The sequence below is a fragment of the Ambystoma mexicanum genome, chromosome 11 (genome assembly GCF_040938575.1).
Source record: "Ambystoma mexicanum isolate Mex_15411 chromosome 11, UKY_AmexF1_1, whole genome shotgun sequence".
Lineage (NCBI taxonomy): Eukaryota > Metazoa > Chordata > Amphibia > Caudata > Ambystomatidae > Ambystoma > Ambystoma mexicanum.
Window position 1 is genome coordinate 910,225,731 of NC_090934.1, and position 19,625 is coordinate 910,245,355.

Sequence of the window (19,625 nt, forward strand, 5' to 3'; positions counted from 1 at the left end):
TGTAAAGAGCAGTAGGAATTAAGTTACCTTGTAATGAGTTTTTTTACCTCTGCACACAGCATTGAATTCTAACATGTTGAATGCATTTGTTTTCAAAAACCTTCTGCTCAAATAAACACATTTTAAATGATTGACTAGAATAAAATGTGCACTGTGTGTTGTGCGTATCAATTCAATATTAAGAAACATGAAAAACAAAGGTGTGTGAGGCATCTCACTTTCTAACTCATCCTGTTCTACACTTTCCTAAATCTCAAACCTGCAAGTTTCAGTACATGTCCATGTTTTGCATTCTATAGGTTGAATGATCTCTACTAGGATCTCCAGTCTTTTAATGCGTAGGGGAATTGTGCTTGGGATCCCCAGCTCCTTCCTATATCTTCTATAAGTTGCACAAGTCAAGATTTTCCTGTCTAGGATTACACTGCATGGCTATATTGAGCAATTCTACAGAGGTCGGAATCTACACAGTCAGGGTACAATGGCACAAGAAGAATAGATGATAGAGTCATCAGTCATGCCAGCAGATGGGTTTTCCTCTGGAGCAAGTAAACCTATGATTATAATGGTTCCTGGGGCGCTGACCCATTCAATCCCAAGGAGCTGGAAGTGAATCTAATCAATACTTGAAAGCCAAGCCTAGATGATAGATCTTTGAGAAGCTTTGCACATTCTGTACTTCACCCACAGGAGCTTCCCTTATAAAGAACTAATACAATTATTAGCAATAGAAAATTTGAATTAAAAAAATGTCCTTACCTGTACATGGCTCATACGAGCAGCATAAATATCTAGCTTTATAGATGAAGCAGCCAGGTGGGTTCTGATCTTTATTGCTGCAGCGAAACCCAGAAGTGTTACACTGTATTGTCTGGCCAAGGTCTCCTACTGCTGCATAGGGGTACTTCTTCGCTTTGCATTCAACATCGATTGGAGTTTTGCAAACTGGAATTCCCTTTTTTCTCAGTTCATCAGATGTTTCATAATCTCCAGGATGTTCAGTGGGATTTGTTTTATCATACCACTCTGACCATTTACACACCTTGTGTACGTAGACACAGGGTGAGTGTGTTGAAACTGTTCAGTAAAAAGAGATAGTTTACTCAAAGTACTTTGATATATAGTACAAAATACCCTCAGGTATCTGCACTATTTAGGTATGAAAAACATTCCATCATATAATAGCTTGTTTAATTAATCCTTGATATTTGAATATAAATCTTCACCCTGTAAGGTTATTGCACCTTGGGTTGATAACGGTTTGTGCTGAAACTTTAGAATCAAATCCATGACAGAGAAGTTCCTTCATGTGTTTAACATAAATAGGCCTTTCTGGATCAATAACACGTTATCTTTGGCGAGGTGCATACATAACTTGTGTGATGATGACATGTTTTATGCATTTCCCAATTAAGAACACTTTTTATGATGCTAAATCTAATTTTACAGCCATTCCTCTACTGTTTGAGATGCATTCACAAAGGCATTGTTGGTTCTCCTGTAGAATGTGAGCACATTCACCATTTAGTTCAAGGTGTGACAACGTGTTGGTTATAAAAAATGCACACTTTAAATATCAACTAGGGATGTACCCAACTTACCAGGCACAAGTCATACATATAAGACGTTCCATATAGCGATAGTAAGCTATTTAAACATATTGTAACATGGCACACGCTGTGATAGTTCTTACAGTTACATAGTGTTGTTACTAACAAAATGTATTACTGTACACGTCAATGGCATGCGTTTTAGCAAGCTCCATAGTGCAGGGATGGTAATGCTGTCTGTCAGACCTGGGAATTGTAGGTTAGCGATAGATCATAGCATCAGACAAAAAAAATCCACTAAAACAATCTTTTAGAACAATGAGTATCATAGTATTTAAAAAACTAATCAGGTTGCTTAGACAGCAAACTCAGAATCGTCAGATTGGTTATATCCATCAACTCCCATCCCACTCTCCTCTCCACCTACTTACATAACCCTTCTTTTTTCTAGGTCTCTGTGAAATGGCACAGATGGAATACACCTTTTTCTGCATTTATAATTTGCAAATATGAAAAGGGCTATTCAATGAGCTGGAATGTCTTGGGGTACTCATAGGATTTATCAACAGCCTAAAGGCCTGTCATGACCGGTCAATCCTCCATTTAGGGTCAAGGAATCTTAGATCATTGCAGGGGTGTTTTAGCAGCCATAGTGACAATAATATATTCCACATCAATGAACAGAACTCATTAGAATACTGTCTTTACTTTTCAAAAACACATCACTGTATGGATAAGAGCTAATCCCAGACAGCCCCAGAAAGTGTTTTCAAAATGAAACCATTTGTGAATTGTGAGTTTTAGGACAAGGGATACATTTGCTATAGACATGTACCTGTACAGCACAGAAAAATGAGAAAGAAGTGATCAAAGTGAAGATATTCAAATTCATATCTCAACAGAAACTTGTCATGTTCCATCAGAGATGGGAATAATCAGAAATGTCCATATACTGCTGCAAGAGTCATTATATTCAGAAAGTATTCAAGAGAGATTTACACAAAAATCTTGGATTTGACCCATACATTTTATTCTGCATGGGGCATAATGATAATGAAGGAATATTAAGTCCGAATCCGATCCTGGCTGGTCATGTTTTAGAAAAGGAAATTGTGGGTAGACTCAAGGGATGAGTGTCAAATCAAAGAAAAATAAAATGAAAATGCTTACCGCTTGATGATATGGCAATAGTGACAGGAGTGGTTACAGCCAAAGTACTTCTTGTACTTATGTAGCGAGGAGGACTGATTGTTGTGCTTGCAGCTGGGAGATTAGTAGTTGTTGTAAACTTTGTATTGGCAGGAGTACTTGACATTCTAGTAGAGGGAGCACTAGTTGTAGAGCTTGCAGAAGACTGAGTGCTTGTAGTTCTTGAGGATGCAGTGTGGACGGCAGGGGCTGAAGAAGAGAGAGATCAATAACACACATTACTTGCAGAGCTGTACATAATAGACTACTTTTTATCCAAATGTCAATTCAAAAATATTTTCATGTTGTCCGAGTCTGTCTTGCAACCATTCTATTGCTATTCGATAAGCTTGTGTTTTAAATGTCACAGAACGTTTTGTATTTATTTTCTAGCCACAATCCTATTAATGAGATGTTGCATATATTGACAGTAATTAAAAATATACGCTTTATATGTGCTTGCTGATGTAGTCAATTTAGTTTGACAGTCTTGTTGCTAACCAATTGTTTATCCAAATCAATGTAATGTGCTTTATCAACTGCCAAAGGGAAAGGGCTGAGACATTAAAGCTGGGTGTCGAACCTGAATCCTGCAAGCTTAGTTTAGTTTAGTTTGTTTATTTATAAAGCGCGTCCGAACCCTCAGGTAGCTGGGCGCATAATCATGTGCACAGCAGTTACATATCGTTACACGAACATCATAATACAACAGACAGAGCATACATTAGTCCAGGCTCTGAATGTTTACGTACAAGAGTAGAATATACCGAGAAGAGTATGTACAGAGAATAGGCACATAATAGTTACAGTGGCGAGTGAGGACCAGGTTACAGGTTGGTCCTGAATAGGCTGCAGATAGAGTAAACATTACTGCAGGTAGAGAGCGGCGGCTGGCCGGTCGTGTCGGTGAGAGTCTAGATGTTTAAGCTGATAGCCATGATTTTACCATGGCTCTGAATGGCCAGAACGCGGTTTCCGATCTAATTGTAGGAGGGAGGGTGTTCCAACATTGTGCTGCGAGCACTGGGAAACTGGAGCCTCCTGCTGTTTTTAGGTTATAGTTAGGGATCTTTAGTTGGTGCAGGTAAGGAGTTCTGGTGGGTCTAATGGGGCAGTGTCTAGAGAATTTGTCTGAGAGGTAACGTGGGGCAGTCCGTGACAAGCACTTGTGGGTGATGACCAGGGTTCTTAGCTTAATTCTGTCGCGGATCGGGAGCCAGTGGACTTCTTTGCTAACCGTGGATATGTGCGCCTTGCGCGGGAGGTTGAGGGCACATTTTAGTGCATTATTTTGCAGAATCTGGAGCCTTTTCAAGTTTTTTGTGGTAGTGCCTAAGTAGAGTGTGTTGCAATAGTCTAATTTAGACAATATCAGCACTCTAGATAGGGTGAGGCAACTAGAGGTGGAGAGAAAAGGCCTGCAGGCATTGATCAATTTATTGGTGTATGAGGTAGCTGAGATGGTAGAGTTTATTTGTTTCTTTAGTGACAAGGTACAGTCGAGGTATACACCTAGTGTTTTGACCTCTTTGGATACTTTTATGATGTTGCCATCAATGGTAAAGGATTGGTACCTTTGGTCCAGTTTGTTGAAGCAAGCCTGGGAGATAAAGATAAGCAATTCTGTCTTATCGTCGTTTAGGCAAAGACTGTGTGTAGCCATCCAGGCTTGGATTTCTAAGTAGATATCATTAAGCTTTGCAACATCTTCTTCATAGTTACCAGTGAGCGTGATGAGGACCTGGGTGTCGTCTGCATAATTAGTGTAGCTGACACCCAGATCGTCAAGACGGTTGAATAGGAGCTTCGTGAAGATGTTGTAAAGTGTGGGAGAAATGCAAGAACCTTGGGGCACTCCACATGTGATTGGGATAGGGTCCGCGGCCACAGTGGGGGCGAAGACTCTAGTCGACGTGTCAGACAGAAATGACTGGATCCACTTAGTGGCATTCTGAGAGAATGCAGCAGCCGAGGAGAGGTGTTGAGTGAGGATCTGGTGGTCAACCAGATCAAAGGCAGCAGAGAGATCCAACAAGAGCAAGATGGCCAGTTTGCCCTTGTCTTTGGCGTCATCCATTTGGATTTTTAGATCCAAGAGGGCAGTTTCAGTCCCGTGCCTTGGTCTAAAGCCGGATTGTCGCAGGCCTAGGAGGTTGTTGTCTTCCAAATGTTGTTGTATTTGGAGATAGGCTATCCTGTCCAAGATTTTGGGAAGAAATGGGACTGTGGTGATGGGCCTGTAGTTTGTGGGGATGTTGGGATCTAGGTTAGGTTTTTTGAGCAGGGGTAGGACCCATGCTTCTTTAAGGTTGTTGGGGACCACTGAGTTTTTGAAGGAGGAGTTGATCAGAGAGGTGATGAGAGGGGCTAACTCTTTAGCACCGTCTTTGATGACAGATGCGGGACAAATGTCACCTTTGCAGTTGGATGGTTTGAGACTGGCGATTATCTTGATTACTTCCTCTTCTGTGACTGGTGAGAAGTGGAAGGAGGGGCAATTAGGGGTGGTGTGGTTAATTTTGCTGCTGGGGTTCTGCTTGGAGGCAAGGCTAGCTTTTTTTGCTTCTATCTTGGTTTGTAGGAGGGCAATTTTCTTAGCGAGGGCGAGCTGGATATTGTTACACCAGGCCCTGTCTTAGATGCAGTCCTCTGTAGGAGGCAATGGTGATTCAAGTTCTCTTAGTATAGAGAAAAGTTCTTTAGTGCCAGATTCGGCATTTTGTATTCTCAAGTTATAGATCTCTTTTTTAGCATTTAAGATGGCGGATTTGTAGGTGGAGGCAGCTGAAGCGAATTTGTCATTAGTGGAGAGAGAAGGGGCTTTTCTCCAGCTAGTTTCTGCAGTTCTTTTAATATTGCGGAGAGCTTTTAATTCTGCTGAGAACCATTTGTTGGAGTGGGCAATAGGTTTGGCTTTTCGTTGGGTTGAGAGAAGCTATCTGGTTGAGGGCTAGTTCTAAGGTGTTGTTATATAAGTCTACTATGGCTGCTGGGTTGTTATTTTGCGTAGGTAGGTTAGCTTTACTGATAGGCGCGAGAAGAGGTTTGAGGTTCTCTATAGTGATGTTACGGTTATTTCTGGAGATTATTAGAGGTAACTTAGTGGGTCGTGTGGTAGATGGTGAGGATCTAGGTAAAGAGAAGGTAATAAGATGATGGTCGGTCCAAGCACAGGGAGTGATGTCAGTCAGTGAGAGGTTGCAATTGGCATCTGCAAGCCAATCCAAGGATCTTCCTTTTGTATGTGTAGGTTGATTAATGTGTTGGGTGAAGCCTAGATGAGTAATCATGTCATTAAGGGATGTGGCCTGGTTGTCATTGGGATCATTGAGTCCCAAGTTGAAATCTCCCAAAATGAAGATTTGGGATTTCGGTTTCAAATTGGTAGAAAGTAGGAGAGAGATATCCTCTTCAAAGGTGGAGGGGGATCCTGGGGGTCTGTATATAATATGGAGCAGGATGGTTTGTGTGTCAGATAGTGGGAGTTTGACGGATAAAAGTTTGGCTGAAGGTAGGGTTGTGCTGGTTACTTCTCTGATGTTTAGGGTGGATTTTGCAATAATTGCTATTCCCCCTCCTATTCCATTTTTTCTGTCAGCTCGGATGATGTTGTAGTTGTCCGGAGTGGCTAGAGCTATTGTGGGACCGGCTGCTGGGTGGAGCCATGTCTCGGTGATAGCGATAAAGTCTAGGTGGTTAGTGGAGATAATGTCGGCGACATCAGTAGTGTGGGCTACCAATGAGCAAGCGTTGATGAGAGCTCCCTTGATAGAGGTCTGTGGAGGGTTGGCATTCGTATGTGGTGGCGAGTGAGGTATTGCTGGGTTGTGACTCGGTGGGAGGTCAGTGAGTGAGGTCGGCTGCTTGGGGTTCTTAGTCTGATTGGAGAGCATTCTGGTGAGTTTTGTATCAAGATTAGTGCGATAGCTGAGTCTATCGTTTCTAATCATGGTCGGTGGGGCTACGTTCATGAGTGTGGTAGTGGGTGCAACAAGGCGAGAACCTAGTCTTGTATTTCTAAGGGGTGTTAACACAATTCACAGCAGTATATCAGCCATTTGTGTCTCACTGTATTCAGGGTAGATGTACAAAATACATTGGGTTGACAGATACATTTTGTTCTGAATGAGAAATACTGATGAAATAATATGCTGAAAATCAGGCCCTTGGTGTTCATGTGCAGAACAGGACATGTTGGGTAGCCTAAGAAAATGAGTGTCAAATGGAGGAAAAATAAAAATATAACATCTTAGATGTGGAAGTACTGACTACATGATTAATGCATATTCTCAACAGTGGGACTACCTGTAACAAAAGCGGACATTTTAATTATAAACTAGGGATGTGTTCAACTTATTAGGCCCAAGCTTCCTGAGTCCTTCGAATTAGATGTCACATATACTGATGGTAATTAATAATAAACACATTTCTTTAATATAAACTTGTTGGGATACTCCTTGCAGCTTCATAGTGTTTTAACTAAGAAATGTTATATCTACGCAACTCAATTGCATGGATTTTTATCAACCTACAAATTGAACGGGCTAAGACGTTAAAGCTGGCACTGAAATTTGAGACCTGTAAATTGGACAAGATTATAGCAGCAGGCTATACATTCACTAAGTAATCTTTCCTAAGCATCAATTTCTAGAACATGTAACAAAGAAACCTGGTAACTTAGAAGCTAAACTGACAATCCTGAGAGCGTTTATATCCATCTTTACCCATCATTCGGTCCTCGCCACCTGCTCACATAGTCCTTTTTCATGCAGCCTCTGTGAAGCCCCATACAACCAGCAATGATGCAATGCACATTTATCTGCCCTTATTGTGTGCAAGCATGCAAGAAGGTAGGCAATTAACTGGTATCTCTTGTGGAGTGTGCAAGATTTAACAAAACTCTCAAAGAGAAATGCATGCCAGCAAGACACAAATACTGCAAGTCATCACTGGTCCATGCTCAATTTATGGTGACGGGATCCAGCAGTATTGCAGTGGTGCATGTGCAGCAGTACTACCAATAATACATAGTGCATCAATGAAAATAACCCATTAGAATACTGTATGAAGTTTCCTGCTTCTCATTTCAACATGGATAAGGAAAGAATCTGACAGTCCCAAAATCGGCTATCAAAATGGATCTGCTTATGAAATATGGGTTTTAAGAATAGCAATATATTTGATATCACCATATTCACGTAGAGTATGGAGAACTGCATGAGTAATTCTTTTCAGAAATGACCCAGGATAGATTTCCACCAAAAATATGGAGTTGGCACAAACATTACGAATGCGGAATACTGATGGAATTATATGTCAGAAAAAAGGTCCTAGGTGGTCATGTTTAGAAAAGGAAATTCTGTGTAGGCTCACAAAGTAAGAGTCAAATTGAAGTAAAATATAAGAAAAACACTTACCACTTGATGATATGGAGGTAGAAGTAGTTGTCCTTGTTGAAGTTGATGGTTGCCATGTTTGACATGACGAAAAGTTGTACGTGTAGCAAGAAAACCTAACTTGATAGTTCCTGCATGGTGTTTTCTCATGATCATTTGTATAGCACTGAGGCCCGTTTGATTCATCACATGTCATTTTTGGGGCCATTTCATTCATCGGGGTATCAGGATTTTCCACAGGTCTGCACTCAACCTTCTTTGGAGTAGTACAATCTTGATTGCCTTCAGCAGTAATATATGGCATTCTCTCCATTTCTCCAGGCACATCTGTTTGATTTGGTGGCTCAAACCAATATGTGTAAAACTCTGTCTTTTGTGCAAGTATACAGTCTGCTGCAAGTGGCTCTGTTCGGAGTGAAAACAGAATGTATATCTATAACTTTAATGAAAAAAAGAACACTTACTGAATGAGGAGCTTTCAGAGATACAGGAATTAACGTGGAATCCAATTGGGTACAGTTGTATCATGCTTGCCCCCACTTTATTACAAGGCCTTTAATTCTGTCATGTGCTGTCCACTGGCACAATCTTGAGAACTTGACATTATATAGGCCAAGGGTGAGGTGGAGTGTTTCCATTTTGGTAACATTACAAATGCAATGCAGGCAACCTCAGGGCAAGTGTGATATACAATGTATAGAGTTAACTCATCCTACTATTTAACACATCAAATTCCTTGAATTTTTACACATGGCAACTGTGTCCAGTTTTATTAGGATTAAGTGTGACTAATTTGTGTCGAAGATCAATATTTAGATCTGAAACACAATATGCAAATGAACAAAACTCCTGTCAGTTTGGAGCAACAAGGAAATTGATACAAGTATATAAATCTCTAGTTTTTACATGTGTACATGTTTCTATTGGGGCTCAATTGTTTGGTATGCATAGATTTGTGACATGGCAAAAACACAAAAACTACACAAACTTGAAAGAGAATCACTCAACCTGGCAACTGCATGAATGTATTCATTTATATAAGTTCATAAAAGAACTATGAATTTTGGAGAAAATATAGCTGCAGACACACTATCACAGCCCTAAAGGAGTTAAACTTTGACCCATTTCCATTTTCCTCATGATATATTTGCTCACTATGTGATTATTTTACATTGCTATCAATTTCAATATTCCCCTTCCAAAACTCAAAAATAGTGTTTGCAAGAGTCACGTCTGCTCTCTTTTAATAAGTGAATACCTATATAGAAAATGTTAATATAGAGATGCCTGCCCATCACATATTGTGTTATAGTATTAGGCATGCTTAATTATGTAAAGAGCAGTAGGAATTAAGTTACCTTGTAATGAGTTTTTTTACCTCTGCACACAGCATTGAATTCTAACATGTTGAATGCATTTGTTTTCAAAAACCTTCTGCTCAAATAAACACATTTTAAATGATTGACTAGAATAAAATGTGCACTGTGTGTTGTGCGTATCAATTCAATATTAAGAAACATGAAAAACAAAGGTGTGTGAGGCATCTCACTTTCTAACTCATCCTGTTCTACACTTTCCTAAATCTCAAACCTGCAAGTTTCAGTACATGTCCATGTTTTGCATTCTATAGGTTGAATGATCTCTACTAGGATCTCCAGTCTTTTAATGCGTAGGGGAATTGTGCTTGGGATCCCCAGCTCCTTCCTATATCTTCTATAAGTTGCACAAGTCAAGATTTTCCTGTCTAGGATTACACTGCATGGCTATATTGAGCAATTCTACAGAGGTCGGAATCTACACAGTCAGGGTACAATGGCACAAGAAGAATAGATGATAGAGTCATCAGTCATGCCAGCAGATGGGTTTTCCTCTGGAGCAAGTAAACCTATGATTATAATGGTTCCTGGGGCGCTGACCCATTCAATCCCAAGGAGCTGGAAGTGAATCTAATCAATACTTGAAAGCCAAGCCTAGATGATAGATCTTTGAGAAGCTTTGCACATTCTGTACTTCACCCACAGGAGCTTCCCTTATAAAGAACTAATACAATTATTAGCAATAGAAAATTTGAATTAAAAAAATGTCCTTACCTGTACATGGCTCATACGAGCAGCATAAATATCTAGCTTTATAGATGAAGCAGCCAGGTGGGTTCTGATCTTTATTGCTGCAGCGAAACCCAGAAGTGTTACACTGTATTGTCTGGCCAAGGTCTCCTACTGCTGCATAGGGGTACTTCTTCGCTTTGCATTCAACATCGATTGGAGTTTTGCAAACTGGAATTCCCTTTTTTCTCAGTTCATCAGATGTTTCATAATCTCCAGGATGTTCAGTGGGATTTGTTTTATCATACCACTCTGACCATTTACACACCTTGTGTACGTAGACACAGGGTGAGTGTGTTGAAACTGTTCAGTAAAAAGAGATAGTTTACTCAAAGTACTTTGATATATAGTACAAAATACCCTCAGGTATCTGCAATATTTAGGTATGAAAAACATTCCATCATATAATAGCTTGTTTAATTAATACTTGATTTTTGAATATAAATCTTCACCCTGTAAGGTTATTGCACCTTGGGTTGATAACGGTTTGTGCTGAAACTTTAGAATCAAATCCATGACAGAGAAGTTCCTTCATGTGTTTAACATAAATAGGCCTTTCTGGATCAATAACACGTTATCTTTGGCGAGGTGCATACATAACTTGTGTGATGATGACATGTTTTATGCATTTCCCAATTAAGAACACTTTTTATGATGCTAAATCTAATTTTACAGCCATTCCTCTACTGTTTGAGATGCATTTGTGAGACTTCACAAAGGCATTGTTGGTTCTCCTGTAGAATGTGAGCACATTCACCATTTAGTTCAAGGTGTGACAACGTGTTGGTTATAAAAGATGCACACTTTAAATATCAACTAGGGATGTACCCAACTTACCAGGCACAAGTCATACATATAAGACGTTCCATATAGCGATAGTAAGCTATTTAAACATATTTTGTAACATGGCACACGCTGTGATAGTTCTTACAGTTACATAGTGTTGTTACTAACAAAATGTATTACTGTACACGTCAATGGCATGCGTTTTAGCAAGCTCCATAGTGCAGGGATGGTAATGCTGTCTGTCAGACCTGGGAATTGTAGGTTAGCGATAGATCATAGCATCAGACAAAAAAAATCCACTAAAACAATCTTTTAGAACAATGAGTATCATAGTATTTAAAAAACTAATCAGGTTGCTTAGACAGCAAACTCAGAATCGTCAGATTGGTTATATCCATCAACTCCCATCCCACTCTCCTCTCCACCTACTTACATAACCCTTATTTTTTCTAGGTCTCTGTGAAATGGCACAGATGGAATACACCTTTTTCTGCATTTATAATTTGCAAATATGAAAAGGGCTATTCAATGAGCTGGAATGTCTTGGGGTACTCATAGGATTTATCAACAGCCTAAAGGCCTGTCATGACCGGTCAATCCTCCATTTAGGGTCAAGGAATCTTAGATCATTGCAGGGGTGTTTTAGCAGCCATAGTGACAATAATATATTCCACATCAATGAACAGAACTCATTAGAATACTGTCTTTACTTTTCAAAAACACATCACTGTATGGATAAGAGCTAATCCCAGACAGCCCCAGAAAGTGTTTTCAAAATGAAACCATTTGTGAATTGTGAGTTTTAGGACAAGGGATACATTTGCTGTAGACATGTACCTGTACAGCACAGAAAAATGAGAAAGAAGTGATCAAAGTGAAGATATTCAAATTCATATCTCAACAGAAACTTGTCATGTTCCATCAGAGATGGGAATAATCAGAAATGTCCATATACTGCTGCAAGAGTCATTATATTCAGAAAGTATTCAAGAGAGATTTACACAAAAATCTTGGATTTGACCCATACATTTTATTCTGCATGGGGCATAATGATAATGAAGGAATATTAAGTCCAAATCCGATCCTGGCTGGTTATGTTTTAGAAAAGGAAATTGTGGGTAGACTCAAGGGATGAGTGTCAAATCAAAGAAAAATAAAATGAAAATGCTTACCGCTTGATGATATGGCAATAGTGACAGGAGTGGTTACAGCCAAAGTACTTCTTGTACTTATGTAGCGAGGAGGACTGATTGTTGTGCTTGCAGCTGGGAGATTAGTAGTTGTTGTAAACTTTGTATTGGCAGGAGTACTTGACATTCTAGTAGAGGGAGCACTAGTTGTAGAGCTTGCAGAAGACTGAGTGCTTGTAGTTCTTGAGGATGCAGTGTGGACGGCAGGGGCTGAAGAAGAGAGAGATCAATAACACACATTACTTGCAGAGCTGTACATAATAGACTACTTTTTATCCAAATGTCAATTCAAAAATATTTTCATGTTGTCCGAGTCTGTCTTGCAACCATTCTATTGCTATTCGATAAGCTTGTGTTTTAAATGTCACAGAACGTTTTGTATTTATTTTCTAGCCACAATCCTATTAATGAGATGTTGCATATATTGACAGTAATTCAAAATATACGCTTTATATGTGCTTGCTGATGTAGTCAATTTAGTTTGACAGTCTTGTTGCTAACCAATTGTTTATCCAAATCAATGTAATGTGCTTTATCAACTGCCAAAGGGAAAGGGCTGAGACATTAAAGCTGGGTGTCGAACCTGAATCCTGCAAGCTTAGTTTAGTTTAGTTTGTTTATTTATAAAGCGCGTCCGAACCCTCAGGTAGCTGGGCGCATAATCATGTGCACAGCAGTTACATATCGTTACACGAACATCATAATACAACAGACAGAGCATACATTAGTCCAGGCTCTGAATGTTTACGTACAAGAGTAGAATATACCGAGAAGAGTATGTACAGAGAATAGGCACATAATAGTTACAGTGGCGAGTGAGGACCAGGTTACAGGTTGGTCCTGAATAGGCTGCAGATAGAGTAAACATTACTGCAGGTAGAGAGCGGCGGCTGGCCGGTCGTGTCGGTGAGAGTCTAGATGTTTAAGCTGATAGCCATGATTTTACCATGGCTCTGAATGGCCAGAACGCGGTTTCCGATCTAATTGTAGGAGGGAGGGTGTTCCAACATTGTGCTGCGAGCACTGGGAAACTGGAGCCTCCTGCTGTTTTTAGGTTATAGTTAGGGATCTTTAGTTGGTGCAGGTAAGGAGTTCTGGTGGGTCTAATGGGGCAGTGTCTAGAGAATTTGTCTGAGAGGTAACGTGGGGCAGTCCGTGACAAGCACTTGTGGGTGATGACCAGGGTTCTTAGCTTAATTCTGTCGCGGATCGGGAGCCAGTGGACTTCTTTGCTAACCGTGGATATGTGCGCCTTGCGCGGGAGGTTGAGGGCACATTTTAGTGCATTATTTTGCAGAATCTGGAGCCTTTTCAAGTTTTTTGTGGTAGTGCCTAAGTAGAGTGTGTTGCAATAGTCTAATTTAGACAATATCAGCACTCTAGATAGGGTGAGGCAACTAGAGGTGGAGAGAAAAGGCCTGCAGGCATTGATCAATTTATTGGTGTATGAGGTAGCTGAGATGGTAGAGTTTATTTGTTTCTTTAGTGACAAGGTACAGTCGAGGTATACACCTAGTGTTTTGACCTCTTTGGATACTTTTATGATGTTGCCATCAATGGTAAAGGATTGGTACCTTTGGTCCAGTTTGTTGAAGCAAGCCTGGGAGATAAAGATAAGCAATTCTGTCTTATCGTCGTTTAGGCAAAGACTGTGTGTAGCCATCCAGGCTTGGATTTCTAAGTAGATATCATTAAGCTTTGCAACATCTTCTTCATAGTTACCAGTGAGCGTGATGAGGACCTGGGTGTCGTCTGCATAATTAGTGTAGCTGACACCCAGATCGTCAAGACGGTCGAATAGGAGCTTCGTGAAGATGTTGTAAAGTGTGGGAGAAATGCAAGAACCTTGGGGCACTCCACATGTGATTGGGATAGGGTCCGCGGCCAGAGTGGGGGCGAAGACTCTAGTCGACGTGTCAGACAGAAATGACTGGATCCACTTAGTGGCATTCTGAGAGAATGCAGCAGCCGAGGAGAGGTGTTGAGTGAGGATCTGGTGGTCAACCAGATCAAAGGCAGCAGAGAGATCCAACAAGAGCAAGATGGCCAGTTTGCCCTTGTCTTTGGCGTCATCCATTTGGATTTTTAGATCCAAGAGGGCAGTTTCAGTCCCGTGCCTTGGTCTAAAGCCGGATTGTCGCAGGCCTAGGAGGTTGTTGTCTTCCAAATGTTGTTGTATTTGGAGATAGGCTATCCTGTCCAAGATTTTGGGAAGAAATGGGACTGTGGTGATGGGCCTGTAGTTTGTGGGGATGTTGGGATCTAGGTTAGGTTTTTTGAGCAGGGGTAGGACCCATGCTTCTTTAAGGTTGTTGGGGACCACTGAGTTTTTGAAGGAGGAGTTGATCAGAGAGGTGATGAGAGGGGCTAACTCTTTAGCACCGTCTTTGATGACAGATGCGGGACAAATGTCACCTTTGCAGTTGGATGGTTTGAGACTGGCGATTATCTTGATTACTTCCTCTTCTGTGACTGGTGAGAAGTGGAAGGAGGGGCAATTAGGGGTGGTGTGGTTAATTTTGCTGCTGGGGTTCTGCTTGGAGGCAAGGCTAGCTTTTTTTGCTTCTATCTTGGTTTGTAGGAGGGCAATTTTCTTAGCGAGGGCGAGCTGGATATTGTTACACCAGGCCCTGTCTTAGATGCAGTCCTCTGTAGGAGGCAATGGTGATTCAAGTTCTCTTAGTATAGAGAAAAGTTCTTTAGTGCCAGATTCGGCATTTTGTATTCTCAAGTTATAGATCTCTTTTTTAGCATTTAAGATGGCGGATTTGTAGGTGGAGGCAGCTGAAGCGAATTTGTCATTAGTGGAGAGAGAAGGGGCTTTTCTCCAGCTAGTTTCTGCAGTTCTTTTAATATTGCGGAGAGCTTTTAATTCTGCTGAGAACCATTTGTTGGAGTGGGCAATAGGTTTGGCTTTTCGTTGGGTTGAGAGAAGCTATCTGGTTGAGGGCTAGTTCTAAGGTGTTGTTATATAAGTCTACTATGGCTGCTGGGTTGTTATTTTGCGTAGGTAGGTTAGCTTTACTGATAGGCGCGAGAAGAGGTTTGAGGTTCTCTATAGTGATGTTACGGTTATTTCTGGAGATTATTAGAGGTAACTTAGTGGGTCGTGTGGTAGATGGTGAGGATCTAGGTAAAGAGAAGGTAATAAGATGATGGTCGGTCCAAGCACAGGGAGTGATGTCAGTCAGTGAGAGGTTGCAATTGGCATCTGCAAGCCAATCCAAGGATCTTCCTTTTGTATGTGTAGGTTGATTAATGTGTTGGGTGAAGCCTAGATGAGTAATCATGTCATTAAGGGATGTGGCCTGGTTGTCATTGGGATCATTGAGTCCCAAGTTGAAATCTCCCAAAATGAAGATTTGGGATTTCGGTTTCAAATTGGTAGAAAGTAGGAGAGAGATATCCTCTTCAAAGGTGGAGGGGGATCCTGGGGGTCTGTATATAATATGGAGCAGGATGGTTTGTGTGTCAGATAGTGGGAGTTTGACGGATAAAAGTTTGGCTGAAGGTAGGGTTGTGCTGGTTACTTCTCTGATGTTTAGGGTGGATTTCGCAATAATTGCTATTCCCCCTCCTATTCCATTTTTTCTGTCAGCTCGGATGATGTTGTAGTTGTCCGGAGTGGCTAGAGCTATTGTGGGACCGGCTGCTGGGTGGAGCCATGTCTCGGTGATAGCGATAAAGTCTAGGTGGTTAGTGGAGATAATGTCGGCGACATCAGTAGTGTGGGCTACCAATGAGCAAGCGTTGATGAGAGCTCCCTTGATAGAGGTCTGTGGAGGGTTGGCATTCGTATGTGGTGGCGAGTGAGGTATTGCTGGGTTGTGACTTGGTGGGAGGTCAGTGAGTGAGGTCGGCTGCTTGGGGTTCTTAGTCTGATTGGAGAGCATTCTGGTGAGTTTTGTATCAAGATTAGTGCGATAGCTGAGTCTATCGTTTCTAATCATGGTCGGTGGGGCTACGTTCATGAGTGTGGTAGTGGGTGCAACAAGGCGAGAACCTAGTCTTGTATTTCTAAGGGGTGTTAACACAATTCACAGCAGTATATCAGCCATTTGTGTCTCACTGTATTCAGGGTAGATGTACAAAATACATTGGGTTGACAGATACATTTTGTTCTGAATGAGAAATACTGATGAAATAATATGCTGAAAATCAGGCCTTTGGTGTTCATGTGCAGAACAGGACATGTTGGGTAGCCTAAGAAAATGAGTGTCAAATGGAGGAAAAATAAAAATATAACATCTTAGATGTGGAAGTACTGACTACATGATTAATGCATATTCTCAACAGTGGGACTACCTGTAACAAAAGCGGACATTTTAATTATAAACTAGGGATGTGTTCAACTTATTAGGCCCAAGCTTCCTGAGTCCTTCGAATTAGATGTCACATATACTGATGGTAATTAATAATAAACACATTTCTTTAATATAAACTTGTTGGGATACTCCTTGCAGCTTCATAGTGTTTTAACTAAGAAATGTTATATCTACGCAACTCAATTGCATGGATTTTTATCAACCTACAAATTGAACGGGCTAAGACGTTAAAGCTGGCACTGAAATTTGAGACCTGTAAATTGGACAAGATTATAGCAGCAGGCTATACATTCACTAAGTAATCTTTCCTAAGCATCAATTTCTAGAACATGTAACAAAGAAACCTGGTAACTTAGAAGCTAAACTGACAATCCTGAGAGCGTTTATAATCCATCTTTACCCATCATTCTGTCCTCGCCACCTGCTCACATAGTCCTTTTTCATGCAGCCTCTGTGAAGCCCCATACAACCAGCAATGATGCAATGCACATTTATCTGCCCTTATTGTGTGCAAGCATGCAAGAAGGTAGGCAATTAACTGGTATCTCTTGTGGAGTGTGCAAGATTTAACAAAACTCTCAAAGAGAAATGCATGCCAGCAAGACACAAATACTGCAAGTCATCACTGGTCCATGCTCAATTTATGGTGACGGGATCCAGCAGTATTGCAGTGGTGCATGTGCAGCAGTACTACCAATAATACATAGTGCATCAATGAAAATAACCCATTAGAATACTGTATGAAGTTTCCTGCTTCTCATTTCAACATGGATAAGGAAAGAATCTGACAGTCCCAAAATCGGCTATCAAAATGGATCTGCTTATGAAATATGGGTTTTAAGAATAGCAATATATTTGATATCACCATATTCACGTAGAGTATGGAGAACTGCATGAGTAATTCTTTTCAGAAATGACCCAGGATAGATTTCCACCAAAAATATGGAGTTGGCACAAACATTACGAATGCGGAATACTGATGGAATTATATGTCAGAAAAAAGGTCCTAGGTGGTCATGTTTAGAAAAGGAAATTCTGTGTAGGCTCACAAAGTAAGAGTCAAATTGAAGTAAAATATAAGAAAAACACTTACCACTTGATGATATGGAGGTAGAAGTAGTTGTCCTTGTTGAAGTTGATGGTTGCCATGTTTGACATGACGAAAAGTTGTACGTGTAGCAAGAAAACCTAACTTGATAGTTCCTGCATGGTGTTTTCTCATGATCATTTGTATAGCACTGAGGCCCGTTTGATTCATCACATGTCATTTTTGGGGCCATTTCATTCATCGGGGTATCAGGATTTTCCACAGGTCTGCACTCAACCTTCTTTGGAGTAGTACAATCTTGATTGCCTTCAGCAGTAATATATGGCATTCTCTCCATTTCTCCAGGCACATCTGTTTGATTTGGTGGCTCAAACCAATATGTGTAAAACTCTGTCTTTTGTGCAAGTATACAGTCTGCTGCAAGTGGCTCTGTTCGGAGTGAAAACAGAATGTATATCTATAACTTTAATGAAAAAAAGAACACTTACTGAATGAGGAGCTTTCAGAGATACAGGAATTAACGTGGAATCCAATTGGGTACAGTTGTACCATGCTTGCCCCCACTTTATTACAAGGCCTTTAATTCTGTCATGTGCTGTCCACTGGCACAATCTTGAGAACTTGACATTATATAGGCCAAGGGTGAGGTGGAGTGTTTCCATTTTGGTAACATTACAAATGCAATGCAGGCAACCTCAGGGCAAGTGTGATATACAATGTATAGAGTTAACTCATCCTACTATTTAACACATCAAATTCCTTGAATTTTTACACATGGCAACTGTGTCCAGTTTTATTAGGATTAAGTGTGACTAATTTGTGTCGAAGATCAATATTTAGATCTGAAACACAATATGCAAATGAACAAAACTCCTGTCAGTTTGGAGCAACAAGGAAATTGATACAAGTATATAAATCTCTAGTTTTTACATGTGTACATGTTTCTATTGGGGCTCATTTGTTTGGTATGCATAGATTTGTGACATGGCAAAAACACAAAAACTACACAAACTTGAAAGAGAATCACTCAACCTGGCAACTGCATGAATGTATTCATTTATATAAGTTCATAAAAGAACTATGAATTTTGGAGAAAATATAGCTGCAGACACACTATCACAGCCCTAAAGGAGTTAAACTTTGACCCATTTCCATTTTCCTCATGATATATTTGCTCACTATGTGATTATTTTACATTGCTATCAATTTCAATATTCCCCTTCCAAAACTCAAAAATAGTGTTTGCAAGAGTCACGTCTGCTCTCTTTTAATAAGTGAATACTTATATAGAAAATGTTAATATAGAGATGCCTGCCCATCACATATTGTGTTATAGTATTAGGCATGCTTAATTATGTAAAGAGCAGTAGGAATTAAGTTACCTTGTAATGAGTTTTTTTACCTCTGCACACAGCATTGAATTCTAACATGTTGAATGCATTTGTTTTCAAAAACCTTCTGCTCAAATAAACACATTTTAAATGATTGACTAGAATAAAATGTGCACTGTGTGTTGTGCGTATCAATTCAATATTAAGAAACATGAAAAACAAAGGTGTGTGAGGCATCTCACTTTCTAACTCATCCTGTTCTACACTTTCCTAAATCTCAAACCTGCAAGTTTCAGTACATGTCCATGTTTTGCATTCTATAGGTTGAATGATCTCTACTAGGATCTCCAGTCTTTTAATGCGTAGGGGAATTGTGCTTGGGATCCCCAGCTCCTTCCTATATCTTCTATAAGTTGCACAAGTCAAGATTTTCCTGTCTAGGATTACACTGCATGGCTATATTGAGCAATTCTACAGAGGTCGGAATCTACACAGTCAGGGTACAATGGCACAAGAAGAATAGATGATAGAGTCATCAGTCATGCCAGCAGATGGGTTTTCCTCTGGAGCAAGTAAACCTATGATTATAATGGTTCCTGGGGCGCTGACCCATTCAATCCCAAGGAGCTGGAAGTGAATCTAATCAATACTTGAAAACCAAGCCTAGATGATAGATCTTTGAGAAGCTTTGCACATTCTGTACTTC

The 19,625-nt window shown here is 40.3% G+C and overlaps 1 protein-coding gene across 1 annotated transcript in view; it reads right to left on the reverse strand.

Annotated features, from left to right (window-relative positions):
* Positions 1 to 19,625, reverse strand: part of LOC138503903 (mucin-5AC-like) — a 488,816-nt gene that overhangs the window by 381,629 nt on the left and 87,562 nt on the right. Inside the window, exons 30-35 of the mRNA XM_069623989.1 lie at positions 17,634 to 18,017; positions 12,198 to 12,425; positions 10,225 to 10,542; positions 8,156 to 8,539; positions 2,721 to 2,948; positions 760 to 1,077 (exon numbers count right to left, since the gene is read on the reverse strand). Coding sequence (XP_069480090.1) covers positions 760 to 1,077; positions 2,721 to 2,948; positions 8,156 to 8,539; positions 10,225 to 10,542; positions 12,198 to 12,425; positions 17,634 to 18,017 — 1,860 coding nt within the window. The remainder of the gene's footprint in view (positions 1 to 759; positions 1,078 to 2,720; positions 2,949 to 8,155; positions 8,540 to 10,224; positions 10,543 to 12,197; positions 12,426 to 17,633; positions 18,018 to 19,625) is intronic.